The sequence below is a fragment of the Chiloscyllium plagiosum genome, unplaced genomic scaffold, assembly GCF_037043375.1.
Source record: "Chiloscyllium plagiosum isolate Xiang-an unplaced genomic scaffold, Cpla_swu_hap1 HiC_scaffold_14, whole genome shotgun sequence".
NCBI classification, from domain to species: Eukaryota; Metazoa; Chordata; class Chondrichthyes; order Orectolobiformes; family Hemiscylliidae; genus Chiloscyllium; species Chiloscyllium plagiosum.
In genome coordinates this window covers 31,604,982-31,618,169 of record NW_028270152.1, presented here as the reverse complement: position 1 = coordinate 31,618,169, position 13,188 = coordinate 31,604,982, and the positions used below count along the sequence as shown (strand labels likewise).

General features: G+C 40.8%; 1 protein-coding gene across 3 annotated transcripts in view; it reads left to right on the top strand.

The window, feature by feature from the left end:
• Positions 1–1,285: 1,285 nt before the first annotated feature.
• The window catches only part of iqsec1b (IQ motif and Sec7 domain ArfGEF 1b), a 532,991-nt gene continuing 521,088 nt past the window's right edge, over positions 1,286–13,188 (top strand). For 2 of the 3 annotated variants that reach the window (XM_043707986.2, XM_043707991.2), the window contains exon 1: positions 1,287–1,679. In XM_043707986.2, the coding sequence (XP_043563921.1) occupies positions 1,426–1,679 (254 nt within the window). In that variant the 5' untranslated portion in view covers positions 1,287–1,425. Of the gene's footprint in view, positions 1,680–13,188 lie in introns of all 3 variants that reach the window. The other variant, XM_043707985.2, reaches the window with a different exon arrangement.

Sequence of the window (13,188 nt, the reverse complement as noted above, 5' to 3'; positions counted from 1 at the left end):
AGAATCATGTTAAATAAAGACCTTAACTGCTCTCTCTCATGGTCGGAGTGCCACCTGCCCTCTTGTATGCATCAAAGATGTGGACAAACTACAGCTGATACCTCAAACCACTAGGAAATTATCACCAATGATGTTTCTGTGGCAATTCATTGGCAGAATAGGCATTACAATATAATTGTATTTTCCCTCAGTTCGATATCAAAACATTGAGGTCAGTCAGCTGGATTGGGCAAGCTGTAGTGTCTGACTGAATGGCAGACACATGGCTTCCAAAACAAGCTCTCCACTCAACTTTGTCACAGAAAGTGGTTACCAAAAGATCAGATTAAAGGCTTCCCAAATCTCACTGAACAAAATGCAGCAATCCCACTGACAAATGGGAAGTTCTTTTCCAAGACTGCGCAGACTGGATAAGAAGTATCCCAGGAACTGCCAACTATTTCAAGCATCACTGACTGGTCCAGGTGGAATCCAAGCAAAACAGTGGAAGCAGCATGTGAAAACCCTCAAGCAACCCACACACCTTCCTGTTCAAACACCATCAGCCCCACCAGTGGGAGGGTGTGCACATCTACTATTAGATCGCTTAGTTAACTCAGAAACCAAAATTCCAGACCGAAAGGAAATTATCCCAAGTGTAGAGGGATTACCTCAGAAGAAGAAGGCAATAGAGCCTTCTTTTAAGTATCCTGACCAATACGTATCCCACAACCAACATTATTAAAGAAAAGCATGATCTCATTGCTATTTCTGGGAGCTGGCTGTGTGCAAATTCATTGCAAAATTGCTTAAATGGCTACAAAGCTTTTCGGAATCACGAAAAGCTCTTTAATTTATTTTTTTTCCCGGAAATTTTGGCGTGAAACACCTCTTGCACCTAACTGTTTTATGTTGCATTTTATGAAATCGAATTGTTGCATGATTTAATGGCTTGCAGAACAAAAGCTTGCAACGTGAACATGTTTTGCAGGAATTTCACTCCCTCGGCTCCCGATGTCTTGGCGATGTTCTTCACCCCGAGCACAGAGTTTGGTGGGACCCACTGAGAGATTAAGATTCCTGAAGGAAAATGAAGTTTGCCCCAATCCTTTCTAGGCTTTGCCTCCCTTTCGCATTTTAGCTCAAAGGCGATGGGGAAAGGCTCACATTGAGAGAGGCGCTTCGAGGGTGGGCTGTTGCCCTTTTAAGTGTTTTCCCCTGAATGGAGTGTGCCTGGTGGAAGGCACGTTGAGGCGGTACGTGTGATGAACATTGAGCTCAGCTGGACGGCATGCGGCTGTGGCCAAACCTCCAGCCACCCGCTCATTCACTCCCTCAGTGTAAAAACAATGGCGGCAAGCAGCTGGGGACAGGAGGTTCGCGTTTTCCTCACTGCTCGGGGTTAGCCTCTGAGCGGATTCCGAGCGGACTGGCAGCTTCTCCGCCATGGAAGGCGCGGCGGAGAACCCCAACCGAGCCGTGGAATATCTGAAGGAGCTGAATAAGATCATCGAGACCCAGCAAGAGTTGCTGGAGAACCAGAAGAAGCGCATCGAAGAGCTGGAGCAGCAAGTGGCCGAGCTGTGGAAGGAGAACGCCTCTCTCAAAGAGGAGCACCAACGGCATCTGGCCACTTGCCGCTTACAGAGCACCAACTACACGCCTCTGGCATCAATTAAAGAGGACTTAAAACACGAAAAGTAAGATCTGTTGATACTCTGCTGCCGGTTCCCTGACCGATGCCGTTACATTTGCCAAGCGATAGCCGTTATCCCGGGGCTCCAGACTGCGATTTTTGTTGCGCACCTTAACGGGCTGCTTAAGGTTACAAGTTGTAATTCTGAAATGTAGGCGCCCTGTTCCAACAGGAGCCTCCGTTATTTACTGCAAAGTGTGGGCTTTCGTTAATATGCCACAGAAATAACAAAACGCAAACTACACTCCTATCCGAAGCTGGTATAAAGCGAATGAGCAGGAACGGAGCAGCATGCGCTGATTCAAGTTGTGTGGGGACAGATGTAAGGCAGTGGGATAAGCAGGGAATTTCTGCACCAGACTCTATAGAAAGCTGAGATTTGTTTAAATTTATGTCTTGAATATTCTTTCCAGTGTCAGGTTTTGATTTTAAAAATGCATTTGCAGTGATTCCGGGAATTGAGTAATCATATGACCGTGCCCATTGCTCTTGACTTTAATTATCATTTCGGAAGCAGCTGCAGAAAGTGAAGCCACTGCATTTTGTTGGATGGCTGCTGCTTTCATTCATTTACTGGCGTATTAAGCGCGATGCTTACAGATCTGGAAAGCTCCATAAAGCGGACCTAATTGTTGCCACCGCGAAAGCTTCAGTCTTTTCTTTAAAACAGGACCTCTATTTCCTCACTCCCACCCCTTCCCCAAAATAACCAAACATTAAAAGTCAAAATTCTCCTCAAACGGTTTTAAGATCCTCTACTCAGCTGCCCAACTATTCTCCCTTTTTGAACGAGATTAAAGACAAAATCACTTCATTTCGAGCAAGAAATTTGTCATTTTCTACCACAGGCGTTTTAGGTGAACCTGGGTGATGCTGTACTCAAATTAGTGATTGCTTTTAATATATGTCACGAAACGATAAATTGAGCCAACGTGCGTTATATCGAAGTCCGAACCGAACAGTAGAGTTACAGTAGTTCATGAAGCGTTTCAAAAATGCAACGATCTTTATTCAAGTACTGGGAGGACTTGCTGGCAGAATGGTGCATATTGTTGAGGGAAAGACCGCTTCAGTGAAACTGTCCTGATAACCGTCAACATCTGTGGTTTCCTGGCATTCTGATAAGTCGATTTGCTTAATCCATAATCCATGATATATTTAGTATCTAAACTCTCCGAAGTGGAGCAATGGCATTGACTTTTCCGATATCTCGTACCTTCGGATGTAGAGAATATCCTCGTATTTTATATGAAATACTCTTTAGGTTTATGTGTTTCAGTAATGTAAACAGCTCGACTGATTTACACTTGTGTTTTGACGAATGAAATAACAAGGTGTCAGTGACCTCATAACTGCTGAAGATTTACGATGGAATAATTTTAGTTTCTCACTCTCATGTAAACACACCAATACACACTCATTCTTCCATGTTTATAATATTTCAAACTTTTTTTGATTTCCCAGTGACTTTTTTCCCTTTAATCGTAATTCACTTTAAATAAAGCCAGCGTGCAGAAAATTTATGCAGAATTTTGTTTTAGCCCCAGCACCGTTTTTGTTTGTGAACTGATCGTACAGAACTCAAAGGTACCTGTGCACTCATAAGCGCAAACAGAACATGTATCCCTCGGTGCTGACAAAAATCGATGCATGACGGTAGAGAGATGAAACTGGAGTACAAATTAAAGCTAGTATTATAACCACATATTTGTGCCTTATCATCAAAACGTCTTAGTACAGCTAATGCCACCTTCAAGTAATAAGAAGAAACCAAAGCCTGAGGTAAAGGTTAGCTTTAATATCCTTTCATTAGGGAAGACTGCCTTGATCTGTGAAAGCTGTGAAAGCATTGTATTACTTGTTTGCTGTGGTGTTGGGTTGCAATGTAACATCTTTTGTGATTTGATATTGGTCGGATCTTTAATTTGTATATGACGTTAGTCATTTTTTGTGGTGTTGCTTTTTTTCTATTTCCCCCCCCCCCCCCCCCCCCCCCCCTTGATTATTAGTGTCACCATGAGCTGATCCTGAGGCTAGAGAGTGCCAACACTGACTTTTTTTTGCCATTACTGGCATTGCTCCTTTCTACTGTCAGGCAGGCAGATGTGTTTGCCAGCAGCTGGTACAGCTGGCACCACTATGCATCTGTAGCTTTGCCTCAGACTGGAGATGGTGCCATTGACATGTTCATACATTCTTGCATCTTTTTTGTGGTAGATTTAAGTCATCAATGTGAACCATTGTGTAATGAGCTAACCTTTCCAGCTGGCTAACTATTGAATGAAAGGAGCTAATAGGTATTCTGACTATTAATCTAACCCATTTGCTATTGCATATTTCTGTAAAAATGCCATTTTTAATAGTGGTCTTTTTCTCCAAAATGTGCAAAATGCCATTTGGCTCATCAAGCTAGCCCCTTAACCAGGAGAAAGTGAGGTCTGCAGATGCTGGAGATCAAAGTTGAAACTTTATTGCTGGAACAGCACAGCAGGTCAGGCAGCATCCAGGGAACAGGAGATTCGACGTTTCGGGCACAGGCCTGAAGAAGGGCCTGTGCCCGAAACGTCGAATCTCCTGTTCCCTGGATGCTGCCTGACCTGCTGTGCTGTTCCAGCAATAAAGTTTCAACCTAGCCCCTTAACCAGATCACTTAAGCAAATAATTGTAGGTGCTGAAAATCTTAACTAGTCTGGGCCCACGTGGGGAAAAAAATAGTTAATATCTTTTATCCTTTGATAATACCTCTTATCATTTGAACTAGTTTGGGCACCATTTCTCTCCACAATCCTTTTACCCCAGAAACTTTTTGTGGTCTTCAATCTGTTCCCAGGCTACTTGCTGGCTTATTATACACAATAAAGATTTGCTTTAACATGTATCCTTGATGCACATTTTCTTGACACACACGTTTTGGTCATATATTGGTGTACTCCATCACGTGCTATCCAGTTCTTATTTTGGGACTTTTTAGCCAGTGTGTCAAACTTCTTATTAAATTTATTGAACTTTTTAAAATATAAAACTGGGCACATTGAGATAGGATGCCAGTTGAAAAATATTGTAGAGGTGCTTTCTGACCTAGGCTGAGAAGAGAGCATGAGGGAGGAACTGCCATAAGGCTAAACAAATTTTGAAAGCAGGCCATGACTGGGAGAGAACCTGAGTAGCAGTTTTAGCTGTATTACTGATTTTAAATCAGATTTTACGTCAACAATATCTCTTGTAGCTTGCATCGCAAGGTTTTTGCGTTATCAAAATATTGACGTGTGAGCATGTTTTAAATTGGGGCAAGATAAGCAGCTGGCAAGAGAATCTTAAGAGCGTTTCTGCATTGTATTTTCTTGAATACATCTGATGTGTTGTGGTCAGAAACATGAAATCCTCTGCATTTGTTGACAAGAAAATCAATAAAGGTGTTTAGAGATGAAAATAAATGCTACGGTAAGTCAAGCAGCCAGCATGCTAGTTGGGTTTGCATGAATGGGTGGAAAAGAGGCAAATGGAAATCAGTCTTGTATTTAGAGGGCTGGCAAAGCAAAGAAATATATAATGAGTGGAGGGATGTGGAGAACCTTAAAGAAGTGAAACACCTTGGAGTACATGTCCACAGATCTCTGAAAGTGGCATGAAGGTAGATGAGGTGGTGAAGTAGGCATTCCTTCATTGGGTGAGGCATTGAAGACTAAAATAGGCATATAATGTGGGGACTATAGAAGACAACAGTTAGGTCAAACTTGGAGGTTGCTGACAGTTCTGGTTACTACAGTGCAGGAAGGATAATTGCTCAAGAGAGAATACGGATGACATTTTAATGAGTGTTGGCAGGGCTTGCAAATTGCATGTTTGAGGAAAAATTGGTTAGATTAGGATTGTTTTCTTTAGAAAATAGGTGTTTGAAGGGTGACTTAATTGAGGTGTGCAATGTGCGTGTCCATTCAATCCAATACAATGAAAACATGTTTCTCCCAATGGAGAGGTCAGTTACCAAGGAGCACAGATCTAGAGGACATTAGAGGGGATGTGGGAAAACCTTTTTAAATTCAGCATATGGTGGGTTTCTGGTATTCTGTGGCTAGTTTTTTTTGAGGAAGAAACCTTCAACACGTTTAAGAGGAACCTAGATTTATGTTTGAAGCCTTGTAACTGCAAGGCCACAGAGAAGATGCTAGTGAATGGGATTAGAATGAGTGGCTAGTTTATTCAGCAGACTCAAAGGCCTGTTTCTGTGCTGTAGTCTTTTCTGCAGGAGTGCTAACTAATTGAATGTTACTTTTTAGTTTTGTTTAGTCTGGTCATTTTTGCTCTTCGTGAATGTTGACCTGACACTTGTTAAGTACTGTATTCTAAATTGTTTCAGTTGCAAACAGATATTGAGGACAAATGTTTCATGTACAGTTAAGAGATTGCTCTATGTAACTATTCAAAGTGAGTTTTCATAATCAAAGAAGCCAATTTTCTGTTTGATGAAAAGGATAAACATTTGGATAACAGACTGGTTTGACTGCCTGGTTTTGATTGAGGTGAATCAAGAGAAACATCTTTTGGAGGTCTTTTGATATGTATCGTTTCATCAGGCAAATGGTTTCGAAGTAATTGGAATGACCTTCTAAAGATAATTCTTTTGAGAAACATCCTGTAGTTTCCTTTATGATTTTGCGATATACAAACGAATGTGCAAGCATTCAGTTTTGACTGTACAAGCTAAAATTTATCCTTCCTTACTTTTTGGAAGCAACAGAAGACTAAAATGGTTGATCAGTGTAATTTCCATTATAACTGCACAAAAAGGATAGTGCTGTGAAGTACTACTTCCCACCACAACTTGGTTGCAGATTTTTCTTAGTAACTGCTTTGGGTTTTGGGTAAGAATTTCAATATGTGCAAAATATTAGTGTTGTATCTCAAACTTGCATTGGTTGCTGACTCTGATCTGACTGTGTTTCTTTTATCTCCCTAATTCGATCATTACAATTTTTTTCCGGTATTGGTCAATGTCTTTTATCATGTCCTTTCTCTACCATCCATAGGTCACTTTTGTGGCATTTACTTCTTGTTTGCTCATGGATTGTTTTTTTCCTTAGCTGGGCTAGCATATATTACTGATCTTGAGTTGCTCTCAGAAGGATAGGTGAGCTGACAAAAATACTCTAGCTACATGGGGTATTGTAGTCATTCCATCCTGGATGTAGCAGAAGCAAATAGATGCAGCCTTATGTATTTCTGATTTGATTTTAATGATTGGATTGTGCTTAAGCCCAACTCTTTCTCCATGATTAGAGTCATAGAGATGTACAGCATGGAGAAACAGACCCTTCAGTCCAACCCATCCATGTCGACCAGATATCCCAACCCAATCTAGTCCCACCTGCCAGCACCTGGCCCATATCCCTCCAAACCCTTCCTATTCATATACACATCCAAATGCCTCTTAAATGTTGCGATTGTACCAGTCTCCACCACTTCCTCTGGCAGCTCATTCCATACACGTTCCACCCACTGTGTGAAAAGGTCGCCTCATAGATCTCTTTTATATTTTTCTCCTCTCACCCTAAATCTATGCCCTCTAGTTCTGGACTCCCTGACCCCAGGGAAAAGACTTTGCATATTTATCCTTTCCATGCCCCTCATAATTTTGTAAACCTTCATAAAGGTTACCCCTTAGCCTCCGACGCTCCAGGGAAAACAGCCCCAGCCTGTTCAACCTTTCCCTATAGCGCAAATCCTCCAATTTTGGTATCATCTGCAAACTTACTAACTGTACCTCTTATGTTCGCATCCAAATCATTTACGTAAATCACAAAGTAGAGGACCCAGTACTGATCCTTGTGGCATCCCACTGGTCACAGGCCTCCAGTCTGAAAAACAACCCTCCACCACCACCCTTCTGCCTTTGAGCCAGTTCTCTATCCAAATGGCTAGTTCTCCCTGTATTCCATGAGATCTAACCTTGCTAATCAGTCTCTCATGGGGAACCTTGTCGAACACCTTACTGAAGTCCACATAGATCACATCTATTGCTCTGCCCTCATCAATCCTCTTTGTTACTTCTTCAAAAAACCCAATCAAGTTTTTGAGACCTGATTTCCCATGTACAAAGCCATGTTGACTATCCCTAATCCATCCTTGCCTTTCCAAATACATGTACAACCTGTCCCTCAGGATTCCCTCCAACAACATGCCCACCACTGAGGTCAGGTTCACTGGTCTATAGTTCCCTGGTTTGTCTTTACTGCCATTCTTAAACAGTGGCACCACGTTTGCCAACCTCCAGTCTTCCGGCACCTCACCTGTGACTATCGATGTTACAAATATCTCAGCAAGAGGCCCAGCAATCACTTCTCTAGCTTCCCACAGAGTTCTTGGGTACACCTGATCAGTTCCTGGGGATTTATCCACCTTTACCCATTTCAAGACATCCAGCACTTCCTCTTCTGTAATCTGGACGTTTTGCAAGATGTCACCATCTATTTCCCTCCAGTCTATATCTTCCATATCCTTTTCCACAGTAAATACTGATGCAAAATATTGATTTAGTATCTTCCCCCATTTTCTGTGGCTCTACACAAAGGCTGCCTTGCTGATCTTTGAGGGGCCCTATTCTCTCCCTAATTACCCTTTTGTCCTTAATATATTTGTAAAAACCCTTTGGATTCTCCTTAATTCTATTTGCCAAAGCTATCTCATGTCCCCTTTTTTGCACTCCTGATTTCTCTCTTAAGTATACTCCTACTTCCTTTATACTCTAAGGATTCACTCGATCTATCCTGTCTATACCTGACATATACTTCCTCCTTTTTCTTTACCAAGCCCTTAATTTCTTTAGTCATCCAGCATTCCCTATACCTACCAGCATTTCCTTTCACCCTGACAGGAATATACTTTCTCTAGATTCTTGTTATCTCATTTTTGAAGGCTTCCCATTTTCCAGCCGTCCCTTTATCTGCAAACATCTGCCTCCAATCAGCTTTCGAAAGTTCTTGCCTAATACCGTCAAAGGTGGCCTTTCTCCAATTTAGAACTTCAACTTTTAGATCTGGTCTATCCTTTTCCATCACTATTTTAAAACGAATAGAATTATGGTCGCTGGCCCCAAAGTGCTCCCCCACTGACACCTCAGTCACCTGCCCTGCCTTATTTCCCAGAGTAGGTCAAGTTTTGCAACTTCTCTAACAGGTACATCCACATACTGAATCAGAAAATTGTCTATCATCTTGTTTTTCCCCCTCTTTTTTGTCTCCACCTTTTTGTCTTTTGGTATCATCAAGATAATTTTTTTTAGCTTTTTAGAATAGTTTTGGATTGAAAGGTATGAAAATCAATTCACATTTATGAAGCTCAACCTTTATGAATAAATGGATTGCAATATTTGGGACGGGGCAATCCAAAATTGGAGCTTTTTAACTTCAGGTTAATTTAATATTCTGAACTCTTCCATCTCAACCCATACTTTCACCATACTTCCTGATCTGTCATGTCCTCCGCTTCCAGCACCCATATCTTACTCCATGCCTTGTCATCGTCTGTCATTGCCTTTTAAATGCCACTTTATACAGTAATCAAGGACCAATTCAGGACTTGGAAGAATGTTAATCAATAAAGTAGTTGTCCCTTTTATGGAATTTAAATGAGTCAGGGCAGCATAGTGGCTCATTGGTTAGCACTGCTGCCTCAGTGCAAGGACCTGGGTTCGTTTCCCACCTCCCCGTGTCTATGTGGGTTTCCTCCGGGTGCTCAGCTTTCCTCCCACAATCCAAAGATGTGCAGGCCAGGTAAAGTGGCCATGCTAAATTGACCATAGTGTTAGGTACATTAATCAGGGGTAAACGTAGGGGAATGGGTCTGGGTGGGTTACTCTTTGAAAGGTTGGTGTGGACTTGTTGGGCCAAAGGGCCTGTTTCCATACTATAAGGAATCTAATCTAATCTTTAAAAAAATCTTTATTGGACTTATTAGTGATTATTACACCTGTGGTTTTATTACTTGATTCACCTGAGTTTTTAATACCATAACCTTTTGTCACAAGAACCTACTCGCTGTACTTCTGCAGCATTCTGTCTCTGCCTTACCAGAGCATATTTGCTGCTGACATCCTCATCCATTGCCTCCCTGCTAACCTTTGAGCCTCATTTACGTTTGAGTTCATTTGAAAAATCTGCCCATATCCTAATCTGCACTATATTTTCCCTGCTTGCTGACTTGTTGCCTCTGGGTCCACCAGAATAATTTTAAACATTCTCACCTCAGATTGTCATAGCCCTCCCTATTTGTCATTACTGTTTGAGAATTCCACATTCATCCAATTTTGGATTCCCTACTTCTTTAACTCCTTACTGGTAACTATGCCTTTTGCAGCACTCTCTCTCATTCCTTAAACCCAGAGTCCTCTGGTTTAGATTCCCCTTCTACTGGCCATATATTTTGGCTGAGATTTTGGTCCCCTATTCTATCATCTTCATTTCACTGCTTTGCATAACAGTTGACTTTCTCTGAACATGTCTGCATTGATCATGGTGTAACTGAAGTGATTATAACAATGTATTCATTTTGACATGCAGGTTGATAATGCGTCATTTGCATGTTTGCTCCAGTCTGTTTCATTTTTATTTGAATGTGATCTGAGAGAAGGCTTAAGATGACAGTTCCTTGGTTGAAATGCTGATGTATTTTTGGGAACAGCAAACAAACATACATAAACAATTATGCTTCAGCTGTCAATACAACTTATTTTTGTTGATTATGATACAAAATAATTACATGCAATGCTTCTGCATATTAGTGCTTTGTTCAACTTAAAATAACTTTTACTTCTCCAGTATTCTAATTTTCTTGCAGTCCAGACTAACCTTGACGTTTCCTTTTAAAACTGTGGAATTGTTTGTATTGCCATGTTCAAAACCTAATGCTGCACCTTTTTTCTTAATGTGTAAGCTACAAACCACCCAACACCATTGGATGACACTCTTTCCTGAGATGGCTTATTTGCAGCCATTGGAGGATTATCAAATTGTACAGAGGCATTTAATTACTGTTTTGTTCCTGGGTTTTATAAAGCATGCATGTAACAGTTTTTAGAAATTTTTTAGTTTCTGTCTTGTGGAAAAATGGTTAAAGTCTTGAAATGTGATTTGCATTAGAAAATAATGTTACTGAGTTATGGTGGATTTTATGACCATTTATTAAATTTATCTTTTCTAGCGCTGGGTTTTTAGACAGTCAATATGTTATCAAGAATGACTAGAAACTTGCTGCATTTGTATATGGATATAATGTTTTTAAATGTAATTCCAGTACTTGGGCTGAGGCAGCTGAAGAATGTGACCACCAGTGCTTGAAATTAAGATTGCCATTCTCAACAGGCAAGGACTGTGCAAAACTTTACCTGCTGGAATAAATTACAAAGCTAGGGAAAGTTTAGGTCATGGAATTTGAAAACAACATTTTGTATTTTACTAAATGAGCAATTGCTTGATGAGGATCCATTGTAGGCCAGAGAGTACGTGGGTGCTAGTTGAGTAGGACAAGGCACATTAGAATGATCCCAGATTTACAAAAGGTAGAATGTGATGGAGGGAAACCAGGAATGAATTTGGAATAATCAAGTGTCGAGATGATGAAGGCACGAATGGGGTGGTGGCAGCAGATGAGACTGGGTAATATTGCAAGAGTGGAAATAAGTAGTTTCACTAATTATACAGATGAGGTTACATACTGGCTCAAAGTGACATTGTTTATGAACAGTCTAATTCATTCTTCAATTCTCAGTTAATTGTTGGGGAACTGAATTTGGAGCAGAGACTAAGGACGATAATTTGATTTTTGTTTTCCAACACTTAGTGGAAATTGGGCTCATTCCAGTAATCGATGTGGGGGAGAAATGCAATGGTTATGGATGATGCTGACAAGGGGAAGCACAGAGATGAGAAATAGGTGTATCCAAACTTTTTTTAAAAACTGATTTTTGGAAGAGTAACCATAAGTGGTATTCTGGTCTTGATTAATTAGGTAATTCTTTTTAATGTTAATAAAAAGTAATTGCTTATTATCTAGATGCTGGATGTAATGCTTTACTGCAAATATTGAAGAGTTAAACTTGGAAAATCTTAATGAATACCAACTTGTACTTTTTATTACTCATTCATGGTCTGTGGGTATTGCTGATGAGATGAGCATTTGTTGGCTATCTCAAATTGCCCTTGAAAATGCTGATGAGCCACTGTGAATCACTGCAGTCTGTGTGGAATGGGTTTATGTATAGCAGTCATAGGGAGGGTGTTCCAGTGAATGGCTATGTACCTCCAAGTCAGAATAGTGTGACCTTAAGGAATTTACAGGCAGCTATGCTTCCATGGATCTGCTATCCTTGCTGTTCTAGGTGATGTGTGCTGTCAAAGGAGCATTGGCAAAGTTGTGTTGTGGATCTTTCCATGAAGTACATTGCTATCACTGAAATGGTGAATGAAATATTGATCAAGCAGGTTGCATTGTCCTGGATGAAATCGAACATCTTGAATACTGTTGAAGTTGCACTGATGGAAAAATGTAACTTCTGCTTTGTGGTAGGCTTTGGGGAATCAGGAGGGAAGTTACTTTCCACAAGCAACTTTTATCTCTGACTTATTCTCACTATTGTAATTATATGGCACACCAAGTTTTGTTTATGTTGATGGAGTCACTGGTAATGTCATTGTGTTAGGTTCTTTTCCTCAGTGTTCACACATGAGATGCAATTTGCACGTCAACTTCTGCAAACAGTTAGTTTATTAAAGTCTGTACAAGCTAGGTGACCTCCTTTTGATACTCTTCGCAGGCGTGTGAAGTAGAGTCAAAACAGAGGAAACACAGCCCCTTTATACAGGTCAGTTGGTAATGCTCACAGGTACTCTGGTCATTTCCGTCCACCCCCCTCCCCCATAATGACCTATTATCCCAGGTACAATGGTAGGATGAGGTCATCCTCTGAGATAATGTAAACGTAAAAGCCCTAATCCTCAAGAATCATTATGCAAACTACTTCCTCACTCCGTGATTCCCCAAGAAAATGTAGGTGTGATATGTCCTAGCTTCAGAGTGGCCCTGCAAAAAAATGAGTTCTGGCTCTGCTACTTCCCCGGGCAAGGTCGGTATGATATACTTTAGTATAAGGGGATGATCACACAAATTTGATTCGCAAAGGAGATGTCAATGGAAGGGACTGAACGAGAGTTTACTTGGTTAATACCAGTAGAATAACAGTAAATGACTGCCCAAATGAAGTGTGAATTACAAGAGATAGTCATCCTAATTCCTGCATGCTGTCAGTGAGACAGAATGCCACCCCCCCACCCACTTAGTGTTAAACTTCTTGGAGAAAGACAGTACAGTTTAACCCTTTAACATTAACATTACATTTAACATTTAGAGAGAGTACAATTTAATCTTTTAACATTCCAATTGAATGTCAAGAAGAGATGGTCAATTCTTTTGGAGACTACTGGGCACTTAACTGGCAAATGTTACTTGCCGCTTAAGATTCA